General features: G+C 46.5%; 1 protein-coding gene and 1 pseudogene across 2 annotated transcripts; one reads left to right on the plus strand and one right to left on the minus strand.

The window, feature by feature from the left end:
• SBSPON (somatomedin B and thrombospondin type 1 domain containing) lies at positions 1 to 27,054 on the minus strand (the record flags this gene model as incomplete). The annotated part of the gene is made up of 5 exons (XM_079722301.1): positions 1 to 118; positions 5,689 to 5,865; positions 7,416 to 7,506; positions 15,872 to 16,066; positions 26,841 to 27,054. 5 exons carry the CDS (start codon positions 27,052 to 27,054, stop codon positions 1 to 3), a joined length of 795 nt encoding a protein of 264 aa, XP_079578427.1.
• Positions 539 to 4,224, plus strand: LOC307065626 (heterogeneous nuclear ribonucleoprotein A1-like; annotated as a pseudogene). The gene is made up of 3 exons: positions 539 to 811; positions 1,037 to 1,901; positions 4,090 to 4,224. The product of its transcript is annotated as a heterogeneous nuclear ribonucleoprotein A1-like (transcript).
• Positions 27,055 to 27,943: the final 889 nt, after the last annotated feature.

Below are 27,943 nucleotides of genomic sequence, written 5' to 3' on the forward strand. Positions count from 1 at the left end.
CTATATAAAAATAAAACTGTGAACAGCTGGACAGGAACACTGTTCTACTCGCCGAACTTTTTTCCAAGTTCCTTGACATCGAGGATTGCCAATTGCTTGCCAATGGAGGGTCTGATTTCTGAAATGATATTTTGAAAATGTGAGTTATGCTAAAGCATACCAAAGAAAATTTTAATTTACAGAATTATAAATTGAGGTTTGTTGTTTTTTGGGGTTTTTTAGAAAATGATCACATCTTGAGTTTTGAAGTGTATTACAAATTGAAATTTAAAGAAAAATGATCACAAAACTGAGTTTCCCTTCTTCAGGTTCTGTCACAACAAGTTACCAATTAATCCCTATTTGAGAACACCCCCTGTTGAGATTGTAGTTTGAGGTTACTGCATTCGCGTCTCTCACTTGCTCTGAGTATATGAAGCGCTACGTAAGGGGAAATGACTTTCTGCTTTGTGTACATTTAAGTTAGAGGGGTCTGGCCTTTCTGCCTGTGGACGCCGTCGAGTAAGCATCGTTGACATCTGCCCCTCCCATTGCTGTCATGTCTATATCAGAGTCACCCAAAGAGCCCGAACAGCTGCGGAAGCTCTTCATCGGAGGTTTGAGCTTTGAAATAACCTATGAGGGTCTGAGGAGCCATTGTGAGCAATGGGGAGCGCTCACAGATTGTGTGGTAGTGAGGGATCCAAACACCAGGTGCTCCAGAGGCTTCGGGGTTGTCACGTATGCCACTGTGAAGGAGGTGGGTGCAGCCATGAAGGCAAGGCCACACGAGGTGGATGGCAGAGTGGTGGAACCAAAGAGGGCCGTCTCAAGAGAAGATTCTCGGGCTTCCCTGGTGGCGCAGTAGTTGAGAGTCCGCCTGCCGATGCAGGGGACACGGGTTCGTGCCCCGGTCGGGAAGATCCCACGTGCCGTGGAGCGGCTGGGCCTGTGAGCCATGGCCGCTGGGCCTGCGCGTCCGGAGCCTGTGCTCCGCAACGGGAGAGGCCACAACGGTGAGAGGACCACATACCACAAAAAAAAAAATTAGAAAAAAAGAGAAGATTCTCAAAGACCTGGTGCCCACTTCACTGTGAAAAAGATTTTTGTTGGTGGCATTAAGGAAGACACTGAAGAACATCACCTAAGAGATTGTTTTGAACAGTATGGGAAAATTGAAGTGATTGAAATCACAACTGACAGAGGCAGTGGCAAAAAGAGAGGCTTTGCTTTCATAACCTTTGATGACCATGACTCCGTAGACAAGACTGTCATTCAGAAATACCACACTGTGAATGGCCACAACTGTGAAGAAAGGAAAGCCCTATCTAAGCGAGAGATGGCTAGCGCCTCATCCAGCCAAAGAGGTAGAAGTGGTTCTGGAAACTTTGGTGGTGGTCTTGGAGGGGGTTTTGGTGGGAATGACAGCTTTGGTCATGGAGGAAACATCAGTGGCCCAGGTGCCTTTGGTGGCAGCCGCAGTGGCGGGGGATATGGTGGCAGTGGAAATGGCTATAATGGGTTTGGTAACAATGGAAGCCATTTTGGAGGTGGTGGAAGCTACAATGATTTTGGCAGTTACAACAATCAGTCTTCAAATTTTGGACCCATGAAAGGAGGAAACTTTGGAGGCACAAGTTCTCCCCTATGGTGGTGGAGGCCAATACTTTGCCGAACCGTGAAACCAAGGTGGCTATGGCGGTTCCAGCAGCAGCAGCAGGAGCTATGGCAGTGGCAGGAGGTTTTGATTACTGCCAGGAAACAGAGCTTTGCAGAAGAGGAGAACCAGAGAAGTGACAGGGAAGCTCCAGGCTCCAACAGATTGTGAACTCAGCCAAGCACAGTGGTGGCAGGGCCTAGCTGCTACAGAGAAGACATGTTTTGACAATACTCATGTGTATGGGCAAAAAAACTCGAGGACTGTATTTATGAATAATTGTATAACAGGTTATTTTAGTTTCTGTTCTGTGGAAAGTGTAAAGCATACCAACAAAGAGTTTTAATGTAGTTTTTTTTTTCTTTTTTGCACTCATGCTGTTGATTGCTAAATGTAATAGTCTAATCATGACGCTTGAATAAATGTGTCTTTTTTTAAAATGTGCTGTGTAAAGTTAATCTACTCTGAAGCCATTTTGGTACACTACCCCAACAGTGCGAAGTTAGAATGCCTTCAGGGTGATGCCAGGTTCCGTTCAAAATTTATTTACAACCTCCTTTGGTGGAGAAGCTATTGTCTTCCGAGACCTTGGTGTAGTTGAACTGACAGTTACTGTGTTGTGACCTGGAGTTCACTGTGAAAAGGGTCACCCAAGCAAAGTCATGGAGTTTTTTGGTTATTAATATGATTGTTGGCACATCCTATGCAATATATCTAAATTGAATTATGGTACCAGATAAAGTTATAGATGGGAATGTAGCTAGTGTATCATGCATTATCATGTGTAATCAATAAACGATTTAATACCCTCTTAAAAAAAAAATAGGGCTTCCCTGGTGGCACAGTGGTTGAGAGTCCGCCTGCTGATGCGGGGGACGCGGGTTCGTGCCCCGGTCCGGGAGGATCCCACGTGCCGCGGAGTGGCTGGGCCCGTGGGCCATGGCCGCTGGGCCTGTGCGTCCGGAGCCTGTGCTCTGCAATGGGGGAGGCCACAATGGTGAGAGGCCCGTGTACCGCAAAAAAATAAATAAATAAATTAAATAAATAAATAAATAAATAAATTAGAGGGGTCTGAACCAAACTCTCCCTTGAAATCCTTTCCAGCTCTTTGATTCCATAATGAAAAATGGGAGCAGTGAAAAGAAAAAAGCCATATTATTGAAATTATTATTTTTAAAGTCACTGGAATTTCAGCCTGGGTTGAAGGTGCTTTACAGATACAAATTAAATTATAATATTCATTTAAAGTTAAAATATGGATGAGGTAGTCAGGAAAATATTAAGTCTAAATATTAAGTTTCTATTTCATGTGAATTCCTTACCCACTTTACTGTTCGTATGTGTACTCAGTACAGAGGCTGTTGGGGACAGGAGACTAATAAACATAAATTCAAGTTATTAAATATTAAAATATACTATGGGAATAATGATTAACTGGGAAGGTCCACATTTTTCTTTCAAATCTGTATTTTTCACAGTTCTGTCTGACATATTTAAAACCATAACCCATGCCCATCACAAACTCTACCCTTCTTTTGGTTATGAATAGTGTTATTGGATTTAACTAGTAGATAAGTACAGGACTGGCATGGATTTTTAGGGTGGTAAAATGTTTTCAAGGGTCAATTCTTTTGGACAATCTATAGATTTCTGTAGATTTCTGTGATATGATGATTTACAAGAAATATATATTTGGTCATTCAAATGACCAAAATATATTTTTCATGTACATTTGGTCTTTGTCCACCGTTCCTGGCTGACAGCTCCTAAAGCCGTTGGAATTTCCTAAATGTTGAGAGTGATGCAAATGTCTTGTTTATGAGGTGACTTTTGGAAGCACCTGAAGTTGAGAGTTGGTTGCCAGGAGAACTAACCAGGTGGTTAGAGGGTTGGAACTTTCAGTCCCACTTCCCATCCCCAGTCTCTAGGGAGGAGAGAGGAGCTGGAGGTTGAATCAATCAATAGCCAATGATTTAATCAATTGGCCCTGCCACCACTGTGCTTGGCTGAGTTCACAAATCTGTTGGAGCCTGGAGCTTCTCTGTCACTTCTCTGGCTCTCCCCTCCTGCAAACCTCTACATAATGAGGCCCCCGTAAAAGCCAAAAGGACAGGGTTCAGAGGGCTTCTAGGCTGGTGAGCACGTGGAGATGTGGGGAGAATGACACCCCTTCCCACACCCTGTGCATCTCTCCCATCTGGCTGTTCCTGAGTTATATCCTTTTACAGTAAACTGGTCATCTAGTAAGTAAATGTATCTCTGAGTTCTGTGAGCCGCTCTAGCAAATTAATCAGAGCTGAAGAGGAGGTCATGGGAGTCTCCGATTTATAGCCAGTTGGTCAGAAGCACAGGTAACAGCCTGAGCTTGAGAATGGGATTTGAAGGGGGGTGCGGAGGGGAACGGTCCTGTAGGACTGAGCCCTTCACCTTGTGGAATCTGTTGCCATCTCCAGGTAGATCGTGTCAGAACTGAGCTAAACTGTTGGATGCCCAGCTGGTGTCCCACGAATTGCTTCGTGTTGTGCGAGGAGAACCCCCTGCCCCCCACACTGGAAACTGGGGGCTCCGAACATCAAAAGCGTTTCTGACCCTGCAGAGCTGGGCACATGGCCACTATCTCAGTCATGATTTTATGACTACCCCCACTGAGCAGTGATTCTGAAATTTTGCTGTGGGTATGAATCACCCGGGCAGGGTTCAGCAGACTGTGACCCATGGGCCAAATCCAGCCCACCCCCTTGTGTAGTCTATGAGTTAAGAATGATGTTTACTTATGATCCAGCCATTCCACCCCTGGGTATATATCCAAACAAAACGAAAACACTAATTTGAAAAGATACACGCACCCCAATGTTCATAGCAGCATTATGTACAATAGCCAAGACAGGGAAGCAACCTAAGTGTTTATCAATGGTTGAAATGGATATGTGGTATATATACTACTACTCAGACATAGAAAGAATGAAATTCTGCCATTTACAATAACGTGGGTGGACCTGGAGGGTATTATGCTTAGTGAGGTAAGTCAGACAGAGAAAGACAAATACTGTACGTTATCACTTATATGTGGAACCTAAGAAAATACAACAAACTAGTGAATATAACAAAAAAGAAACAGACTCACAGATATAGAGAACAAACTAGTGGTTACCAGGTGGGGAGAGGGATGGGGGGAGGGGAAGCTAGGGGGAGGGGATTAAGAGGCAGAAACTACTGTGTGCAAAATAAATAAATAAGCCACAGGGATATATTGTTCAGCACAGGGAATATAGTCAATATTTTATAAGAACTATAAATGGAGTGTAATCTGTAAAAATTTTGAATCACTATATGTTGTATACCTGAAACTAATATAATATTGTAAATCAACTATACCTCAATGAAAAAATAGTAATAGAAAAGAATGATTTTTATGTTTTTTTTTTTTTTTTTTTTTTTGCGGTACGCGGGCCTCTCACTGCTGTGGCCTCTCCCATTGCGGAGCACAGGCTCCGGACGCGCAGGCTCAGCGGCCATGGCTCACGGGCCCAGCCGCTCCGCGGCATGCGGGATCTTCCCGGACCGGGGCACGAACCCGCGTCCCCTGCATCGGCAGGCGGACTCTCAACCACTGCGCCACCAGGGAAGCCCGATTTTTATGTTTTTAAAGAGTGAAAGAAAATCAAAAGTATATTTCATGATACATGAAAATTATATAAAATTGAAATTTTAGTGTCCATTAATACAGTATTATTAGAGCAAAGACAAGCTCATCGGTTTACGTAGTGTCTATGGCTGCTATTGTGCAGGTCTTCGGTAGTCACTTGTGAGCTTGGCCTGAACCCCAATATCCAAATTCACTCACGCATCTCTGATACAGAGCCTCTAAGTCCCAGAGTATGAACTGGGTCCTGGACTCTGGAATTGCCAGATGGAATGTTCTCCTCACTGTTTTGATTCCCCAAATCATGCCTTAACCTGCTACGTCCTGGTCCACTGTTCAGAACATGGAGAGGACAGATCTCCCCAAATGAGCACCAAGAAAAATCCTCCAACCCGTTTCCCTCCCTTACCCGTCAGAGTCCAGGCCGTCTCCAGAACATCGAAGGCTCGCAGAGTTCATAGCTGGAGGCTGACAATCCACACACACCGTGTAGCCCTCTCGGAGATACTGCATCCATCGGGTCAGGGGCCGGTTTTCCATGGCGCAGTGGTGAGTCAATGACTCTGTCTTGAACTCCATACAGTATCTAGAGCAAAATAAAAAGGAGCAATTTCACTTGCTGTTAATTAGAAATGGCCTAATGCTGGAGAAAGGCTTAGGAAGGCTGGAACTCCCCGAGGACATGGGACAGCCCGGAGAAGGTAGGGCGTTGCATGGTCACAGGTCACAGAATGCCTTGTCAAGTTTTTCATTCGCTGAACTATGATGTCTGACTGACAACTGAACGTTTTTGCTGTTTTTCAGTCCATGGTTGAATTATCTGGTCAACACGAATTTGCAGAAACTTGTTTCGTATTCTGTCTAGTCTGACCACGAAATTGTGTCTAAAAGCACATTTCAGCAGGAAAATTGCCCTTGATAACTTTGCTGAGATTTTAATGAATTACAGAAAGTGAACAAGACCTTGCTTGAGCCTGAGAACATGTGAGCCCCAGGAGGGCTAGTCCTGGATTTCCAGGCCAGCACTTGTGTTTTTCTGCACCACAAACATTCCTGGGGCCTTCCCTCTTCTCTCCACCTGGCTCACCTGCATGATCTGGGCTAATGAGATGGGTTTTGACTTGAAGTCAAGCATCAAAGTTACACTGGGCATCACAGATAAAAGGACATGGGAAGCTGAGACATGTTTTCCTGTAACAGACTAGTGTCACCTTATACTGAGCTGCGGGAAACACTCTATTATGTGACTAGACTCCGAAGGCTCTGGGGGCGCATCCAGACATGGATGAATATTTTAGAGTCTTGTACTTAAAAGCAACACAATTTTGTAATTCTTCAGGGAAACAAAGCAATGTGGCATTTTAGGTCCTAACTATGCTAAAATGGGCTAGGTTTTTTTTTAATCCATACAATTAGGAGCTGTAAAAAGTTAGATGGAAAGTGTCTGGAGAATCTGCTTCAAAGAAGATCTTTAATGACGGTAAGTATTATTTATTAGATACCTTAAGGTATTAAGGTAGGAAATTCTATTGATGTAGCTTCAGTCCATTTCAGACAGCTTAACCCTGACATCTTTTCAATGATATTTTCTCATTAAATTCTCATAGCAACCCACGGGGTAGGAATTAATATTCTCATTTTACAAGAAGGAAAAACTAAGGAGCAGTGAGAGGTAGTGTGGGGGTTAGAACATGCAGTGTGTCTGGCATCTCTATTCTGACCGCAGAAGGGTGGATTTCTAATGAGGTCAGAGGTTCCTCCCAGCCTGAGCCATTAGGTCTTGATAAAGTCCTCAGAGCTCAGGTGGAGGCCACGTTCAAATTCACCAGATGGAGGCGGTGCTGGAGTCCACAGTCCCCTAAGGACTATAAGATAAGCATCCTTAGTGGGACTGACAAAATAGTATCATCTCATTTTTATGCAGCATGTTTCTTCTTAGGGATCAGACCCCAGAAACAAATCTTTTTAAAACATAAAACAGGGGAGGGACAAGTACTTCCCAGTTCTGTGATAAAGAGTCACATTTGTCAATGAGCAAATAACAGAAGAAAACCCATGTAGCAAGTTACCTTTGTGGGCTGACTTGACCGACCAACCGGAAAAACATAAGTAAAAAAAAAAAAAACAGCAAGTTACCCAGCATCCTCTGTGTCTGTGGACCACTGTGGGGAGGCCGCTTGTCTTGTTCGCTCCTTGTTGAACGCAGAGGTGGTTATAAAGGCAGGGACTGGAAAAGGAGAATGACCTTGAACACGTGAAGCCTGAAGTACCCAGAGCGACATTTCCCAAACTTGGTTTCAAACCCGTCTAAAGCCTTCCATCCCTATATCTATGGGACACCATCAAGGAGTGCAAGGAGGTGAAATCAGAGTCCCCAGAAATGAATTCCATAGAGCTTTGTGCAGTGTAGTTGGGTAGGGAAGGAAACAGCAGGCTTTTGATAAGCACGCTTGTCTGCAGTGATAACACCGCGTGGAAAGGCAGGAGAAGGGCCAGGAAGCACAGCCCAGAGGGAATCATAAAAAGATGGGCAGGGTCTGGGGAACCAAGGAAAAAAGTAAGCTACTAGAGGAAGGGAGAGGATTTTTTTTTAATGGAAAGAAGAGACACAGAGAAGAAAAGGGAAAGAGAAAGAATAAAGGAAAAGGAGAGAGAGAAGGAAGGAGGGAAGGTAAGAGAGAAAAGGGGGTACAAGGAGAGAAAAAAAAAAGACAACCAGAGAGAGGAAATGAGAAAGGGAAAAAACAAAAGGAGGAAAGGGTCAATGTTCCCAGGTGTTCTGATAACCACAGCCTGGAAGTTTCACCATCAACCACAGAGCCCAGGGTGTGACCAGCAGGTGCCGGCCAGCATAGCACTCTCTCCACACCAAACTCAGAGAAGAAAGGTCCTAAAGCATCTCTCCTTTCCCTTCTCCCCACTCCCACCTCTGACACTCTGGGTGGGAGAAAAGAAAACAGCCAGAAATCCTTCCCTCCCACCTCTGCTCTCTTATTTTGTTTGTTTACCTCCTATTTCAGGGGGGCATCTGTTGCTCTGTGTAGCACCTGGAGATAACCTCTTGATTCCACCCTGCTGTCAATTCAAGAAAGGCAGGGTTTTGCCTTGTTCATCACGGGAGCCCTCACACATTTACATGCTCAATAAATATGTGTGCGAGGAATGAATGGGTCGATGAAGGAATGAATGAATGAATGAATGAATGAAATTGCCACCAAGGTTCACGGGTCCTACTTCCCTGAGGTCTTCTGTTCCTGTACTGAGCCTTGCAGCTGAGATGGCTCAACCATCCTTCTTAGCCCTTCAGAAACTGGACCATCCCAGGTAGGGGAGATACCAGCTCAGGTTGACTTCTGCGATGCCCATCATCAACAAGAGCACAAGGGCGTGCGGGGGTACCAGCAGCAAAAGAGAGGCTTCAAGCCTGCATGTTCATCTTGCTAAGCCCCTTCCTGCCACAAGATGGCAGCCTTAATTCTTCTTTAGATTTTCTGAATGAGGAGTCATTTTTCTACGGCATGGGAATATAAGACAAGCGTAGCCACTTGATCCTAAGCGTCGCAGGCACCACTTTTGTCCCGTGTGTCTGAGCACCTAATCTCTGGAGTCGGAACGCTACCCACATCTAGTGTAAACTATAGACTCCCAGCCGAGTGGCTCTTCCTCGCTGTGCTAACATGTTTGTTTTCCAAAGAGAACATGTCATTCTTTCTAAATGTGACTGTAGCTTTTGAACTTCCAAAATCCGCGGACGGAATCAAAAAGGACAAGTGAATGCATGTACGTTAGGATCCTTCTCTGCTTCTCTTAGACCTAATTATCAGAAACACAAACAGCGAAAGGCTTTTCATTTTCTCATGTATTGTTTTCATGTCTGTTCTTCTGACGCATTTATAGGCTTATTCACTAAGTGAAGAATGCGTTTACTGCGACATCCACGTAACATTATATCAGTCAAACTATAACATTTTCAGGATGTGTTTCTTTAGCGCAGAACATTTATCTGAGCTCCTAATTTGTACTGCAGGTATTATTACAAAAGTTCAAAGGCAATGGACTTAACGTGTAGCTTGGGGGCTGGGTGGGAAACTTGGTTAGGAAGTAGAGGGCAAGTGTATGACTATAGTTTCTGATACAAAATCTGAAGAAGTTCTAAGATAATAAAAATAAAAGCTAACAGTGATGCACCTCTAAGTTTCGAGGCATGATGCTAAGTGTTTTTCATGTGTTAACTCATTTAATTCTCATAACCCCGCTCTGAGATAGACCCTATTATTTCCCCATTTCACAGATGAGGAAACTGTGGTCCAGAGAGGTTAAGAAACGTATTCAAGGCTCATGTCTAAATGCGGCAGGCTGCCTCTATTGCAATGCAGATGACAAAGTTTCACTCTTTTAAGTTTCAATATTGCAGCATATTACCGATGAATTGCTTAAATTCGGCTGTTTTCCCTTTCTGTGCCTGATCACTGACCTTAATGCGAAGTGAGATTTGAGAGAGGGAGATGGTAGCCCTGACCCTCGGATTTCCCTCAGGCATGGGGGAGGGGCGGGAAGTGTGGTCCAGGAGGTAGGGGAGGGCTCATGGTGGGCGCAGATGAACGCCTGGAGCAGCATGGCACCTTGTACGTGTGTAGCCTGCTGTGTGTAGCCTGCTCGTTTACAAAGTGCTTTCACGTCGTATGTTACGGATCTTCACCAAAGCTTTGTCAAGAGGTGTTCTGAGCAGGTTTTCTCAACAGAAGACTGAGGCTACTCAAGGTTAAGTGAAGTGAAAATAAATAGTAAATGACCAAGCAGGAGCCCCAGTATAGACACTAGCTTCTTTAAGACTTACTATCCATGCCCAGTGTCAAGCCTCTGTGCTTATGACCCATCATAGAAGCAAGCCAGTCACCCTGGACCTTGTGTCCTCCGTTTCCTGCCTCCTCCAGCCCGGGCTTGGTTTGGTGGCACATTCTATTGAGAGGGGCGTCCTTCCCTCTGGCAAGAGTCTAAAGTAAACAATCCAGATCTCCTGGCGAGCTCTGAACCAGCACCGCTTTTCAACATCCCCCAGAAATTCAATTTTTCATTACTTAAGAGCAGTAAGTAATTTAGAACTGATCTTTGCCTCCAGCCCCGCTTTTGCCTCTGTGTGGAAGCACGTAACCGGTGCCCCAGGACAAAGGCTCTCAATAAACGCCAGCTACCCCTCCTTTCCCCTTCCTGGCAACAATATTCAATGTAATAGATTCTTTGTTAACAGACTATCTGCCAGCTTTTCTGGCATCCCATCAACCTACCACTGTTCGCTTTTACAACAACTTCCACTTCTAAAAGCGTGGCACTGCACATACTTACTTTGAACATGAAAGTAAATTAAATTTGCTTTGAGAATTTCATAAAGCCCTCTGGCACAATGGGGTGCCACAAAAGCAGGCTTAGAACCACCAGTCTGTAGATATGGTGTAGAAGACGACAGAATGAAAATTTGACAAATAACACCAGCCTGGAAGTATACGGTTCATGATATGCACAGCAATCTTGCAAGAGGAAAACGCATATAAACAATTGTCAGTATGGGCAACAAATATATAATATGGGTTTTTGCATTTGTTTTTATGATAGAAATAGACTCATGATGCATGTTAAATGAAACAGAGGGAATGCAATGTCTACTTGATCATTAATAAGAGTGTCTCAGTGATCATGTTTCATTCACTGGCCTTGCATGGCCTTTATAGTTCTACTTAGTTACCAGATTCTGTAACTGTGATTTTAAAATATAATAATACGACTAATATATGAACATTAATGAATTTACAATATCAATATTAATTTGTAATATAATAATAATAATAACTAATGATAACACTTAACAGCAAAACTATCAAGGGGGGGGAAACCCACAGGATTTAGAGCCATGAGATCCAGGTTTAATTCTGGTCCCTTTACAAATGCTGTCATCTCACTGAGCTCCAATGTCTTCATGTGTAAACCAAGAATGATGACACTGCCCTACCTCCATGACAGGCAGAAAAATGGCCCCTCCCCAAGACGTCCATGTCCTAATCCCCAGAAGCTGTGAATATGTTATGTTACAAGGCAAAGAGGAATTCAAGTTGTTACTCAGTTGACCTTAAAATAGGGAGATCATCCTGGATTATCCAGATGGGCTGAATGTAAGCACAAGGGTCCTTCAAAGAGTTAGAGGAAGATGTTACCGTGGAAGAAAGGCACAGAAAGATGCAATGTTTCTGGCTGTGAAGATGGAGGAAGGAGGCCATGGGAAAAGGAAGCTTCTGGATGATGGAAAATGTAAAGAAACTGATTCTCTCCCAGAGCCATCAGAAAGGAATTCAGCCCCACCTACACCTTGATGTGAGCCCAGTGAGACCTGTCTGACTTCTGACTATAAAACTCTAAGATAATACATTTGTGTTGTTTAAGTCACTAAGTTTGTGATAATTTGTTACCTCCAGCTTTCTGAGGTATTGACAAAAGGTAATACAACCACACCCTGCATGTGTTGCTCTAGAACATGTTTTCCTGTGAGTGAATCTCTTCATTTAAGTGTCCTTTGCCATTTTGGTAGGCTGAGAATTTCAGTTTATCAAGTCCTGGTTTCATGAGGATTAAAAATATTATTTCAGTTCTTCCTGAAATAATAAAGATCAGAGTGAAAATAAATGAAATAGAGACTAAAAACTGTAGAATATGTCAATGAAACTAAGAGCAGGTTCTTTGAAAAGATAAACAAAATTGACAAATCTTTAGCTAGACTCACTAAAGAAAAAAGGAGGACTCAAATAAATAAAATCAGAAATGAGAAAGGAGAAGTTACAACTAATGCCACAGAAATACAAAGGATCATAAGAGACTATTATGAATAATTATACACCAACAAATTGGACAACCTAGAAGAAATGGATAAATTCCTAGAAACATACAAGACTGAATCACAAAGAAATAGAGAATCTGAATAGACTGATTACTAGTAGGGAAATTGAAACAGTAATAGAAGAATCTCCCAACAGACAAAAGCCCAGGACCAGACGGCTTCACTGGAGAATTCTACAAAACACTCAAAAACATTTAATAACCTTCTCAAACTTTTCCAAAAAATTGAAGAGGAGGAAGACCTTCCAAACAAATTTTATGAAGCCTGCATTACCCCGATATCAAAACCAGACAAGGACACAATAAAAAAAGAAAATTACAGTCCAATACCCTTGATGAACATAGATGCAAAAATCCTCAACAAAATATTAACAAACTGAATCCAACTATACATTAAAAGGATCATACACCACAATCAAGTGGGATTTATTCCAGGGATGCAAGGATGGTTACATTGATCTACAAATCAATCAATGTGATACATTTACAAAACGAAGGATAAACATCATATGATCATCTCAAAAGTTGAAGGAAAAGCATTTGACAAAATTCAACATCCATTTATGTTGTTGATGTCAACAAACTGGGAATAGCAGGAACGTATCTCAACATAATAAAGGCCTTATATGACAAACCCACAGCTAACATACTCAATGGTGAAAAGCTGAAAACTTTTCTTCTAAGAGAGGAGTAAGACAAGGATGGGCACTCTTGCCTCTTTTATTCAACATAGTATTAGAAGTCCTAGCCACAGCAATTAGGTAAGAGAAAAGAAATAAAAGGCATCCAAATTGAAAAGGAAGAAATAAAACTGCTACTATTTGCAAGTGACATGATACTATATAGAGAGAACCCTAAAGCCTCCACCAAAAAAACTGTTAGAACTAATAAAAGAATTCAGTTTCTCATAGGAACAAACTATGAGAAAGAGAAATTAACAGAACAATCCCATTTACACTTGCATGGAAAAGAATAAAATACCTAGGAATAAATTTAACCAGGAGGTGAAAGACCACTACTTTGAAAACTATAAGACACTGATGAAAGAAACTGAAGAAAATACAAATAAATAGAAGATATGCATTTTCATGCTTCCTGTTCCCTTTCCTGTGACCTGCATCATCCTGCTCTGAAGAGATCCAGGGCGGGGAAGGGGAAGGGGTCTGGGCATCTTGGAGCCACAGTGAAGATTCAGATGTGCTTCAGGAATATGGTCTAGCAGCCAATCCCTATAACTGAACGGTGCAGTTGCTTTTTCTGATAGATCTGCTATAGGGTGTGACAGCCATCCAAAAAATCAATAATGTCCCACAGCGACTTCCTCCCTCAGCCTTTCTGTAGTGTTTCTGCCGAGTGCCTGAGCTGAATGAGAGCTCGTTCTGTGACCGTTGTTGTGAGCCCTAAATTATTTCCCTGCAAGCTTAACTCCACTGCCGTATCCATGAAGGGCCTCTGCCCTGGCCCTGACACTACCCACTCCACTCCCCAAGAGATCTTTTCAAATCACAGATCTGATCACATTGGCACCTGCAGAAAACACCCCAGTGGTTTTCCACGGCTCTTAAGAGAAAGATCAGAATCCTAAACAGGGACCCCAAGGCCCTGCATCCGGGGGGGTGTCAGCCCAGAAGCCTCCCTCTCTGCTCCCCACACACTGGCCTTCCTTCGGCTTCTCAACTGGGTCTTGTGCCTCCCCGGTGTTATATAAATCAGCCAAAGATGGGCCCTAGGTGGTTTATTTTCTCACAGCAGGCCGAGACCTGTTAGCCTCAAAACCTACTGGCACCAAACTCAAAGTTTTATACATCCAATTTTTAAAAATTAATTTATTTAATTTGTTTATTTTTGGCTGCACTGTGTCTTTGTGGCTGTGTGTGGGCTTTTTTTCTAGTTGCGGCGAGCGGGGACTACTCTTGGTTGCAGTGCGTGGGCTTCTCATTGCGGTGGCTTCTCTTGTTGCGGAGCACGGGCTTTAGGCGTGCGGGCTTCAGTAGTTGTGGCACGCGGGCTCAATAGTTGTGGCTCGCGGGCTCTAGAGCACAGGCTCAGTAGTTGTGGCACACGGGCTTAGTTGCTCCGCGGCATGTGGGATCTTCCCGGACCAGGGCTCGAACCCGTGTCTCCTGCACTGGCAGGCGGATTCTTAACCACTGCGCCACCAGGGAGGCCCCAATTTGTTTTTAAAATAGCCACACAAGCAGATTTTGAGTCATTTAGGTCCTGCCTGTTCTGCATACCCTGTGAAATTACACCCAACACCTGCCAGCCGTTGATAAGGTAAAGCCTTATGGTTATAAGATCCCAAGCCGTCATGGCACCTGCCCTCTGAAGGCCTCTCACCCAGAGACTCCAAACCATGCTGCTTGGCTAACATCACCCAGACACACAAGCTCCTGGCAGATTCCTCTCTTCCCCTTCTGTATGGGGGTCGCCATATCATAGCCTCTGGACATCCCCTCTCACGCAACCCTGTAAGGCTGTTGTGTGTTCCTGAGTCTCGTGGTCATGCGTTTTTCCTAGATCCATCCCCAAAGCCCTCAAACGCCCTACACCTGACCGTCTGGTCCGCCACACTGGTCTCTCTGCCTAGATAGCTCTGCATTTCTCAGCCTCATCTCCACATCCTCAGGGAAGTCACTTCCCTCCTGGCCTCTGGGGATCCCGTCCTCCACCAAGGCCAGGGGGAATCTGCTTACGACACACACTCACAGCTCCCTGCACCTCTCCCTTGTTCAGTACCTGTGGCACCACACTGAAGCTGTAATTTTCTGCGATCAGTTTCCTAGGATTATCTGCTTATCATCTCCCCCTCCCACTAGACTGTGATCTACCTGATGGCAGACTCCATGTCAACTTTTTTCCCCCGTTGTAACTGGCAGTCAGCCCAGTGCCTGGCATCAAGTAGACTCTCAATAAATATTTGTGTGTGGAAGGAAAAAAGGGAAAAAATGGCTTAGTGAGGGTCACGCTGACATGGAATTTTCCAGGTTCCTATGAAAAACATGTGATCTTTGCTCCCCTGAGAAATCAGTGTTTTGCTTTATCAGATTCAATCCCGATTAACACCCCTGCTTTGGCCTTTTTGTTTATTTCTGTGTGAGTTTCCTGTAGCTCCTGACCCACAATCAAGCCGACTCCTGGCCTCCTTGGCCACAACCAGAACGACCTTCCCAAATCATAGATCTGATCACATCAGCTCCAATCCAGTCGGCTTGAGAGGAGAGGCAGGTGTTTTAATCATTTTATCATCCTTTCGGAATTTCTATTTTTTCTACTCTTTTCACATGTACTCAAGCATTCGTGATTCAACAGGAATGACCTTGAAAGGTGAAACAGGGTTATCCTTACTGGACACATCCTAGCCTGAGTGAAATATTCTCATCCTACCTAAAGTCCTTTGTGGTCAGCTTGACTGAGTTCGCTCAAAAACCACGGTGCGCCTCCGTTACACCGGGCGCACACACAGCGGCAAAGGGGCCACCGCCGGGTTGTAACTGGGAGGCGGTGGGAGGAGGCCTTTACATAGCTGACGGACGTATAATGCCTTGATCAAGTATTTCCTGAGCTTCCTATCTCCTCTGGGCAGACTGGCCCATCCCATTCCCTGCAGCTCTTGGAAATTTCCCGGCCTGGCACATGGCCTTCTATGGGACGAAGGGATGGAAAGTCACCAGAGACCCCAGGGGCAGCGATCAGGGAAAGCGCAGTACCGAAGGCGTGCCCGCAGTCCTGGCCCTGGTGCGTCGCGTACTCCAAGCAGCCGGCTCTCTCCTCCAGGGCCGGGCAGGGCTCGCCGCCGTTCCGGGGCTCCTGCCGTACCGCGCGCCTCCGCACGCGGGCCGTGGGCCTGCACTGGTCCGCACAGCCGCTCCAGGGGCTCCACTCCCCCACGATGCACGGGCGAGCTGAAAAACAGCACGACAGGACGCACACCTGAGCAAACCCAGCGCCTGCCAGGCCGTTCCCGCCAACGCACACAGTCAAGTTCAGCCCGCGTACACGGCGCCTGGACCCGGCCCTGGATCAGGGGGAAACACCCCAAGTTGACATTGATGCCACCCGCCCTGATGGTGAACTGATAAATGGGTATCTGTTAGAGGCAGGCGGATGTTCCAGGATCATGAAGATGGGTCTGAGCCAGGACACACCCGAGTAAAAGAGACTGATGCCTTCAGGGTACTTCCTCTTACTCCCTGGGCTTAGATCAGGTCTTCGCTCTTGTTTTCCTTTGATTGTAACTTTATCCTCCTCTGGCCAGAACATTTTTATGGTAACAGTAACACACATTCATTGTAGAAAACATAAAGGAAAAAAAATTATAAAAAAGAAAAGGTATTTCTCCCACCAATCATCCCATCACTTACCCAGGTCAATGCTTATCAGGAAATGTGCCTCCATAAAACATGACTTAGGCCGCACCAAGGACCCCTACCCAGCAGGTTTCTCCTGGGTGCTCTAGTCTCATCCTCCATGGCTCAGAGACTCATACACTGTAAGAGGCGAAGTTTAGAGACCAGCAGCCAGGGCCCACAGAGGGTAAGAATAGCCAGGGTCAGGCATGAAGAGGCACAGTCAGGGTGAGAATTTGGTTCTCAAATGCTCTGTGCAAGACTGTAAAATCAATGTGGTTGCACATTTAGCTTTTTCATTTAAAATCCCAAAGAGTCTTTTAAAACGACTGTAATGAGTCTTTTTTGTTTGTTTTTTTGTTTTTTTTGTGGTACGCGGGCCTCTCACTGTTGTGGCCTCTCCCGTTGCGGAGCACAGGCTCTGGACGCGCAGACTCAGCGGCCATGGCTCACGAGCCCAGCTGCTCCGCGGCATGTGGGATCTTCCCGGACCGGGGCACAAACCCGTGTCCCCTGCATCGGCAGGCGGACTCCCAACCACTGCGCCACCAGGGAAGCCCTGTAATGAGTTTTTAAATTGAATTACTTGAGGACTTGGAACTGGATATAAGAAAAGGACAAGGAGACAGAAGATGTACCCTGAACCGGATGCCAAAATTCTTTCTTTCCCACAAAATGTGACCCACTTTTCCCAATCACCCTCATACTTTCAAGTTTCTAGTCTTCACCACGAAAAAACCTGAACTTCTTTGAAATCTGATTGGACTTCCAACAGTTTGTACCTGAAAAAACTCATTTTGCCTCTCAGCAAACTCTAGTTGAGGGTTCATGGCACTTGGAAGCTGTATCATTTGGTAGCACGTAACTACACCTGACATGAAAAGGGTCCCATACAACATAAAGCTCGGTCAGTAATCCAAAAATTTCACACTGCTTTAAAACATGCTTTTACTAATCATCTAAACACTCATAGGCATCACATGTCACCTACCTAACGAAGCAAGAACGAGCCACATGAGAGTTGGTTCCCAGTATCTGCCCTGCACACATCCTTTGGAAAATCAATAACAGGTCACTTCCTGCTCTTCATCTCTTGTTGACCTTCCCATTTTATTTTCACAGTCCCCTGATTTAATGGGCCCATAGAACCAGAAGGCATTTAAAGAGGCTGCCAGATTAGGAGCTGGTTGAGAAAGACATCTTCTGTCCTTAATTCCTTTAATAACTCTTTCTCCCTTGAATCTCTTCATCCCTGAGTCTAGCTAGTCCTGCCCTGATAGGTTGGACTTGAACTACACTTAATAATACACTTCATTCAAAGATTAAACATTTAGACATCACTATAAAATACAACTTTGTGGGACTTCCCTGGTGGTCCAATGGTTAGGACTCCACGCTTCCACTGCAGGGAGCACGGGTTTGATACCTGGTTGGGGAACTAAGATTCCACATGCCATGTGGCACAGCCAAAAAAAAAAAAAAAATAGATATAGCCTAAGTAGGGAGCACTTTATTTTTTTAATTTAAATATTTAAATTTTTTTTTTTTTTTTTGGGCTGCATCAGGTCTTAGTTGCAGCGCGTGGGCTTAGTGGCATCCCCTGCATTGTAGGGCTGATTCTTAACCCCTGGACTACCAGGGAAGTCCTGGGAGCACTTTTTAAAAAAATACAACTTTGCCATGGCTTTAACTCAGAACTTAGTAATATGGCCTTGGGTTACACCCTATCCATATGGTAAAAGTTGACATGGGGGGATGAATTTAGTCTCTCAGTATTTCTTCAGTATTTGTGTCTCATGTCTCATAAATGTTTATTTTATTTGGTTTGACCAATAGGCAAAGTCCTCAAATCACAGAATCATTGAATCAACTGTTGTTCCTATGGGTTTAGGTTTGTCCTTGGCAAAATACTATGCCCTGTCTTTCCAATTCATGACTTTAACAGCCTCATAAAGAGAATCAGAAAGTTCTGGGGCCCTGAACAATAACATCTCGGGGACTTTATTGTCAGAGAAAGTGAAAAAAGTTCACATAGATTTTCACCAGTGGAAAGGGGTTCCACAAAATATTTTGAGCTGGAAAATGAGTCTGAAGTATTCATTCCTATTCTGCAGAAAAAATTCTATTATTAATTAACTTGTGAACCTTTTTTTTTTTTTGCGGTACGCGGGCCTCTCACTGTTGTGGCCTCTCCCGTTGCGGAGCACAGGCTCTGGATGCGCAGGCTCAGCGGCCATGGCTCACGGGCCCAGCCGCTCTGCGGCATGTGGGACCTTCCCAGACCGGGGCACGAACCCATGTCCGCTGCCTCGACAGGCGGACTCTCAACCACTGCGCCACCAGGGAAGCCCAACTTGTGAACTTTTGATTATTTGGATTGCAATTTGTCACAGGTGATCTTTGGTCACGGAGCTTGGGAGAAGTACAGAAACTTCTGACAGATTTATTACCACAAGTCATATATCTCAGCCGCATGACACAGATTTCCTTTTGAACTCTTCCATTAGTGCTCTTGTTCCCTTCCCACTAGAGCTTACCTAACTCACATCTATACTTAGCATATCAAAATATTCTTTCTTCAAATCTGGCTTTCTCATCCTTCTTGTTTCCCTGGCTGTCACTGGGGGCTGGCAGACTGCTACCTAGTGAGCAGAATGATCTCCTGACTCCATTTGCCCCAGCTTCCCTGTGTCTTAATACTTGGGATTTGATGACACCCTCCCACCCCTTTTAGGGAAGAAGCCCAGATTTAATGGGTGCCTGGAAGAGCGGCAAGCTCTTTTTTTTCTCCTTTGTTTCAACTCAACATAACATTCAGGTTGAGTTTCCCCAGAAGCAGACCCTGAGACGTGGATCTGAATGCAAGCAATTTATTTGGGGAGGTGATCCCAGGAAATATAATAAGGGAATGGGGAACAGAGACAGAGAAGAAGACATAGAAGAGAACAGAGGTAGGAAGTAGACTCCTAAGCTTCTACTTTGGGTCCAGTGGGCACCTCTGGCTCTGGGCTCACTGGGCAGTGAGACAGTGGATAGATCCGGAGCACAAGGAATCATCAAGCCCTTCATGATTACCAGCTAGTACCCCTTCCTCTGGAGCTTTCTGTTTATCAGATGTCCCCACTACGGCCATGAGGAGAACAGCCAAGAGCAGAAAAGTAAGTTATACAGTTCAATAACGAATCTGCACACAAGAGTAGGGTACATTTTTCCATGTCCTAACAAGGATATCCAGTCGTATCCAAGTACAATTACCTTAAAAGGTGTACCACTAATTTTTTTTTCTTTTTTAATGACTTTTTAACCTCCTTCCATGGCTTTGCCATTGAATTTGTAATAAAATCCAACCTCCCTGCATGGCCCACAAAGTCCTGGGTGACCTGCCTGTGCCTGCCCGTTGCTCCCACCCGGAGGCACCCCCAGTGCCCCCTCTGCCCCAGGCTCCACCCACTCTGGCCTCTTCACCCCTCTGCCACACCCACCCAGGCTCTTTCACACTCTGGGACCTTTGTGTTTTCCTTTTGCTGGAATGTTCCTCCCACACTGGGCATGGCTGGGTTCGGCTCATCCTTGAGGTCCAGCTGAATTATTTTATTTTCAGGGAGTCCTTTCCTGGCCAGCTCATCTCATTAGACACACACAAACACACACACACACCCCACAAAATTATTTCCTCTCACACCTCTGTTCTCCTTGCCTTCTAACATCTCCATAGTTCAAATTACATATTTATTTATTTTGTTTATTGCCGAGTTTTTTATTTCGTGCCTAGCACTTGGCACATGGCAGGTGCTCAGTAAATATTTGTCTAATCAGTGAGTGAATGAATGAATGAAATGGCACTGGGTGAGTTCCTCCTCCTTTCTAAATTAAATTCTCCATCTAAACAGACTCTGGAAGTAAGAAGCCAAAGCACTGACAGAGGCTGTAGGGTGGGAAGGAAAGCCAGTAGAAGGACAGGGGCAAAGTCAGACACTCCCAGAGCCAAACACAGAAGACATTCCTAAACTGGGCGAGAGCTGTCTGGGCTCTCCTGGCCATGGTGGCCCCAAAGCGTGGCCACTGGAAGGAACATTGCTTTCCATGCCTTAAGGTCAGGTAGAGCCCAGCTTCTCCTGGCGGCCACACTCTGTCAAGGCCTTCTTTTTTTACAGGCTCCGGACGCGCAGGCTCAGCGGCCATGGCTCACGGGCCCAGCCGCTCCGCGGCATGTAGGATCTTCCCGGACCGGGGCACGAACCCGTGTCCCCTGCATCGGCAGGCGGACTCTCAACCACTGCGCCACCAGGGAAGCCCATGCCAAGACCTTCTTAATCCGTTTATATCTCCTGCCAGTACCACCTCTTGAAAGTGACAAGCTCTTTTAATATTAACATCTGCGGCGTGAAGTGGTATTTCCTTTTATTTGAGTCCAATTTCCCTCACCTGAGAGTTTCAGAATATGGTGGAAAAAAATCTGTGTTTATCTTATTGGTTCCACTGGTGGACTTACTGTTTCAGTAGACCCGCTGTTATCTTATCGGTTCCACTGGTGGACTTACTGTTTCAGTAGGCCCCCTTTTATCTTATCGGTTCCACTGGTGGACTTACTGTGTCAGTAGGCCCCCTTTTATCTTATCGGTTCCACTGGTGGACTTACTGTGTCAGTAGGCCCCCTTTTATCTTATCGGTTCCACTGGTGGACTTACTGTGTCAGTAGGCCCCCTTCCCTGCAGCCTTTGGACACATCTCTCTATAGACGTTTCCCCTCTCAGAATTACCGCTGGACTTTCCCCATACCCATTCACAGCCCGGTGAGAGGTGGCAACCAGGATTAGACACACTATTCTCAGTATGTAGGTACCAAAGGGTAATTTTTAAAAAAACTTTTGTTTTCTAATGCCTTTCTTGGTGATGCCAAATACACACACACACACACACAAACACGGCAGCAAACTGAGCTGAAAGCCAGGCTCCTTCATTTCCTAAGTATAGTCTGGATTATTTCTTCTTAATGTAAGGCCTTGCTTATCTTCATGTAGCCTCACCTTGGTTAATCACAGACACTCAAGCCTTCCTCTTCGTAATCTGGCCCTGCCTGCCTGGCTCTTTGCCACCTAAAAGTTGAAGGCCACCCACGATCAAGCACTTTCTCCCTCACATTGTTAAGTTCTAATCAGGTCTAGTCCTTATCATTCCTAAGGAAATATTCTTTTCACACTTTACCTGCAGCAGTACCATTGATGTGTAACTTCTGTTTCTCGACAATCTACGGAGGAAAAATAAAACCGTCCCTTTATACACACACACACACACACACACACACATCTCAGGGTGACACAATTTTAACTGTATGTCATCTGCCTTTTTCCCTCTCCTTATGTATGTGTACCCTTTCCCAGGAACCCTGTCACAACTTCTCTGAAAGACGAAGGAGAGCATAAATATTGCCCAAGTGCCTATGGACCCCCTCAAAAAGCACCAATAAAATGATCAAGTATTTGTTTCCTCTTGCAGAAACTTCTGTTATCTGGCCCCTGGTAGGTTTTTTTTTTTTTTTTCTTTTGAGACATTAACTGGACAAGTTTATGAAATGGTAACAAGACAGTGACATGAACTGTCACCTTAGAAAAACAGAATTTTAGGCCATGCAAGCCTGGGGGAAAAAGGGGGAATCAAAATCAAAAAGATAATGATGCTTTTTCTGGGTAGTAAGTTTCCAGGTAAATTCTTTTCTTCTTTTGTGCATTTCTACACTTTCTGCAACAAACATATATTTTGTGATCAGGAAGGAAATTTTTTTTTTTTGGCCACGCCGGGTGGCTTGCAGGATCTTAGTTCTCCAACCAGGGATTGAACCCATGCCCTCCGCAGTGAAAGTGCAGAGTCCTAACCACTGGACCACCAGGGAATTCCCAGAAAATGTTATTTTTAAAAAGGACATGTGGATATGCCTCAGATGGCACTGCCCTCTGAAGTCACAGGTAACATCCTCCAGGTGGAAACCAGTGGTCATATTTTTTTGGACAAATGTTTGTAAACAACACTGCGATAGCTCTTAGGGGATTGCAAAGAGGAGCGGGACACATATTTTCACCCTTGAGGGGCATACAGTTGATGGAGAAAGAAGACTCACTCACTTTACCAGGATTTATATGGAGCCTACCCGCAAAGTCCACAGCTTCTCATAAAGGCTAGTTTCTCCGAGGCAGTGAAAACGTAATGTTTAAACGTGTGGGCTCTGGACCCAGAGCTCCTGGGTTCAAGTCTCACTTCATCACTTATTAGCTGTGTGACTTTGGACACACTGTTTGACCTTTCTGTGCTCTGGTTGCCTCGTCCATAAAGGGAGACCCAAATGAAGAATACTTGGGTGGGTTGTGAGACCTAAGGAAACTGAGAGCTGCAAGGTACCTGGAGAGTGCGGCCAGTTGGTTCCTTGGATTCCCCATAAATCTAGGAGGAGACACTGGGCTATAGAGGCGACTCAGTTTTTGTTCTGCTCCACTTGGGTTAATGATTACTCTGTCCTTAAGTTGCTCATCCAAGACCCAATGCAACCTACTGCTTCTACGGTCTTAGAATGCAGACTCCACGAACCCAGCTGATGAGTTAGAGACTGCGTGTTATGAGCCTGATAAGCAAGCCTTCCAGGAAGTTCTTTCAGGGCAGGGTAACTCAGACCTGTCCCCTCCTCAGCCTCTCCCCATCCCTGATCAGGCTCAGCCAGTGGAGAATTCTCTATCCTTTATCCTCTAGGGGGGGTGGGGGGTGGTTATGAAGATACGTTATTGGTGTTGAAACCCATACAATCAACATAATCAGATTTTTCTGAGATGATTAATTTCAGAACTGACTTTTTTGGGCAGTTTAGTAATTCTTCAGATTCAACTTATTTTTATTTTTTACTGAGTAAAAAAATAACTTTCAGACTTCCCTGGTGGCGCAGTGGTTCAGAATCCACCTGCCAATGCAGGGGACACAGGTTTGAGCCCTGGTCTGGGAAGATCCCACATGCCGCAGAGCAACTAAGCCTGTGCGCCACAACTACTGAGCCTGTGCTCTAGAGCCTGCGAGCCACAACTACTGAGCCCGTGTGCCACAACTACTGAAGCCCGCGTGCCTAGAGCCCGTGCTCCTCAACAAGAGAAGCTGCCGGCAATGAGAAGCCCGCGCACCACAATGAAGACCCAGCGCAGCCAAAAATAAATAAATTTTAAAAAGCAACAACAACTTTCTATTTAGAAAAAAAAAAGTTCCAGTACGGTCATCTCTTAGCCACACCAAAAAATAATGTGCTTCTCAAGATGAAAAAATCAGAAGGGCTAGAAGTGAGTTCCACTGACACAGTTACATTTTTCATTCACGTTTAATGCCATTTCAGTCAAAACTGCTTCGGGCAGCATCAATAGTTAACCTAACATTAGGTAAGAAGGAAGTGGATTCTAAGAGGCCGAATGGCTCTATGTACATAGAGTAACTGGAGGCTCTGCGCCGCTGCACCTTATGTGGTATGATCAATTACAGCTGTGAGTTGCCACAAACAGATGGGGCGGATGGCAACTTGAAAGCAGGCAGCGTGGGTTCAGATCTCACTCTGCTGCCCACCGGTGGTAACACTGTGACAGGAGAGCCCTCTGAAAGCCCCAGATCCTGTGGCTGGAAAACGTTCATAATGCAGGCCCACCTCTCCTTTCCCCAGATCCCCAAGTCAGCACAGTTGTGATGCTGGTCCAGGACTGAGGAGACCGAGCATCTCGGCTCCGTCCTGCCCTGCACTCTCGCCCTCAGCTCTGAGGCCAGAGCAGGCTTGGGCTCGCCAAGTGGGCCACCTTCCAATTGTCTCTATTTTCTTACTGCCTTCCCGCAAAACACCAGGCACAGAGAATCTACCAACGAGGAGCCTTTTCCATCCCGAGTCTGCTTTCTGCCTAGGCCTGCAAAAGCCTCTGTTAGCTCCCTGGGGAAGGGCATTTAAGGCTCCTGAAAATGCTCCTTTAAAAATCCTAGCAGCCACCATTTCCTTCTCTGGCTTGGGCTTCTTTGTCCACAGCTCACAGCCTCTTCCTAGCCACAAATGTCCTGGGATTTCTTTCTGAGTTCCCCCGGGATGGTAAGGTCTTCTCTCTTCTGTCATTACTAACCCCATAAATCCTCAGTCCGAAATGATAGGCTCTTTGTTTTAATATCTCTGGACTGAAAATAAGGGTTTTATTTTTGACCAAATAGAGACTTGGAGGATTCTGCAGCTCCTCATAGCGCGTTAGGGCACACGAAAAAGCCGGTTTTCCTCCTGACGCTCGCCTGTCTAGTGGCGTTCACTGTCTGTCTTGTTCCCCAGGTAAGCCTCAGGGCCTAGCCTAGCGACAAAACGCTGACGCCCACAGGGAACACTGAACGGCCATGAGATGATTTCCTCTTAGAACTCCCCTTCCCCTTCTAGAGGCTTCTCCCTCATTCTCTGGGACCAGGCTTGCCCGTTACTTCCTCTGGGAAGTCTTCCTTGAATTCCTCTGGTCTTCTGAGTTTTTCCTCTCTGGCTTCCCGGATCCATTATTTTGGCACTGAGCGTATTGCAAATAGTTTTGTGTGTGTTTCCCTGCTCGGCTCTGAACTTCCAGGGGGCAGAGATTGTGTCTTCATTGTTTTTGTATTGCTGTGCTTACCACAGACCGGGGCCCATTATCTGAACTGCAGGAATTCTGTATTTACCTTTAAAATGTAGGCAGATCCCTTGAGAGAAAAGGTTAGTGAGAGAGGCTGCCATGGTGGAAAGGTTTGGGTGATCCAGGTAACTGAGGCGAACAGGAGTTTAGGGAGGATTCTGTGGGGAGGGAAGAGCGGACGCCCGGCCCAAGGGTACTACATCCCCTAAGTAACTGACTCTTCACCTTAGTTTAGTAGTAAAGTAGCCTGGCCTTGGAGCAGAAGAGGGAAAGAAGCTTATCAAAAAGATCAATATTCTCAGGTAAATCATTAGCTTTCAATCAAGATTTTTAAAAATCTTAATGTTGGGACTTCCCTGGTGGCGCAGTGGTTGAGAGTCCGCCTGCCGATGCAGGGGACACGGGTTCGTGCCCCGGTCCGGGAAGATCCCACATGCCGCGGAGCGGCTGGGCCCGTGAGCCATGGCCGCTGACCCTGCGCGTCGGGAGCCTGTGCTCCACAACGGGAGAGGCCACAACAGTGAGAGGCCCACATACCGCAAAAAAAAAAAAAAAAAAATCGTAATGCTTTTCAACTGTGTTCTTTCAGCAGCAGGGCTGGGTGACCGTCCTGTGGTCGGCTGCTGGCCTCTCCCAGCAGAAAAGAGGCAATAGGGGTGCTAGTCTCCACCAGGCATCCGGTTTCCCGGGGAATGACACAGCCCTGCAGGTCACCAGGAAGTTGCTGAAGATCCCGCAACGCTGGGCTCCTTGAGGTCAAACCCTAATGTATGTGTGGCTTTTGGGGTGATGGGATATCAGGGCGCAGGGCTACTTTCCTTTCCAGAGCTGGCTTTTCTCAGGTACGCCTTGTTTTTCAGGACTGTACTCACCACGTCTTCCTTTGCCTTTTAATTTAATGAAATCAGCATTTGTTGAGCCTATACCAGGGGCTGTGATATTGTGGGAGATTTAAAGACGAAAAAGATGGACCCTAAAGGAAATCCGGCAAGATTAAAACATACTAGGAACTTTGAGATAAAAATCTTTATCTTGCTATATGGATAAAACTGAATTCAACGAATATATGGAACACCTCCTAGGAGGAAGGGGCTGCGCTACACGCTGGCGTGCAGGTGAGGACAACCGTGGTCCTCCAGGAACTTGTTCTCCAGAAGAAAGCACCCTCCCAGGACAAGACCTCGGCGCCAAGTGGGATAATTACACGTTCCCCGCCCCGCATCACCCCTCTCCAGCGTTAACAGATTGCACGCGTCGGAACCGGCACAGGGGCGTGCCTCTGGACCTGTCAGCGCCATCTCTCCAGGTGGGAGGTGGCCCTACCAAGCCGCAGCTCCCAAGCAGAGGGATTCATTCGGCCGAGGTGGCCAGCGCCCTTCCAGACAATAGGGTTCCAGCCCCTTCCACCCAGGCTCCGGTGGGAATGGGGGCATTTGGAGCCGTAGGTCTACATGGAGAGGACTGGGAGATCCCGAGATGGAGGGGGCTGGGGACCCTAGGATGGAGAGTCTGGGGTGCACCTAGAGAGGGGGGTGCTGGAGGACCCTGGATGGAGGCGTCCGGGGTGGGCCAGGATAGACGGCACCGGGACACCTGGCTGCCGGGCTGCGGTCCCTGGCTTGGGGCACTGTGCCCCTCCGCTGCGGGCGAACGGCCGGTTGCCCACCCTCGGGCCCGCCACCCACCTGGGCACGCCCTGGCGTAGTCGAAGCAGCAGTCCCCGGCGAGGCGGCAGGCTTGGTCGCAGAAGCACGTCCCGTAGACCCTGTCCTGCCTCCAGCCGTGGGCGAAGCAGGCGGGGTCCCGGCCGGGGCAGCAGCGCCCCGCGTCGGCGCAACCGGCCAGGGCCCCGGGCCACAGCCGCGCCAGCGCGCATAGCGCCATCCACAGGGTCCTCATGGCACGCGCTCCGCACACCTTCGGGGCGAACGCTGGGCTTCTCGGAGAGCGCCGGCCCCGGAGCAGCCCGGCCTGGCCCTGCCCCGCGCCGGCCCCCGCCCTTCCCGCCGCCCCTCCCCAGCCCTGGCGGCGCGCCCGTCCTGAGCCGGGCGGGGAGGGCGCCTCAGCCCAGGGCGCCCGAGATCGACGCTCCGGGCCCCGGCCCCCTCCCCGCGGCGACCCCACCCGGAGGCAGCGGAAGAGCAGGTGCTCTGGGATCCCAGCGGCCCAGCGAGGTGCCGGGCCGCCAGCAGCCCCGTCAGGGCGGCCACCACATCTCCTGGTTCCCAACTCTGCTTCCTGACGTCTGCGGACACGTTAGCCCGCGGGGCACTTTGACTCCAAGGCCAAGAGCCGAAGAGCGCTTGATGTGCCCGTGCGGGGCTCAGCCGCACCGTGCGCGCGGGTCACCCAGGCTTCGCCCAGGCAGCCCACGCTGCGCTTTTCCCGGGCCACCAGTCCCCCGCCCCCGGGCCACGCAATCGAGAGCTAAGACTGAACACGCATCCTTCATTCCTGCAGCATTTTATAATGGGATTTTCCTGCCCCAGGAAAATGCCACTTTGCTTCACAGAAGAGGCAATTAATGATAACATAGAATATAAAAGGTGCTCCGCTTTCTGTTAATGCAGATTTCCCCAAAGAAATTCTGCTTGATGATATTTCAGAAATAATTTCCGCTTTAATCAAGTGCCAGCCTAACTTTCCATAGACATTCTCTTCCACCTTCCTCTCCAAATATATTGTATTTTCTGTACTTTTTTTGTTAACCGAAAATCCTGGAAGTTTCATCTTATTTTATGTTCTTAAATCATTTAAACTATTAACGGTTTTTGTAAGAAACCAGGAA

This window comes from Hyperoodon ampullatus, assembly GCF_949752795.1.
Source record: "Hyperoodon ampullatus genome assembly, chromosome: 17".
Classification (NCBI taxonomy): Eukaryota; Metazoa; Chordata; class Mammalia; order Artiodactyla; family Ziphiidae; genus Hyperoodon; species Hyperoodon ampullatus.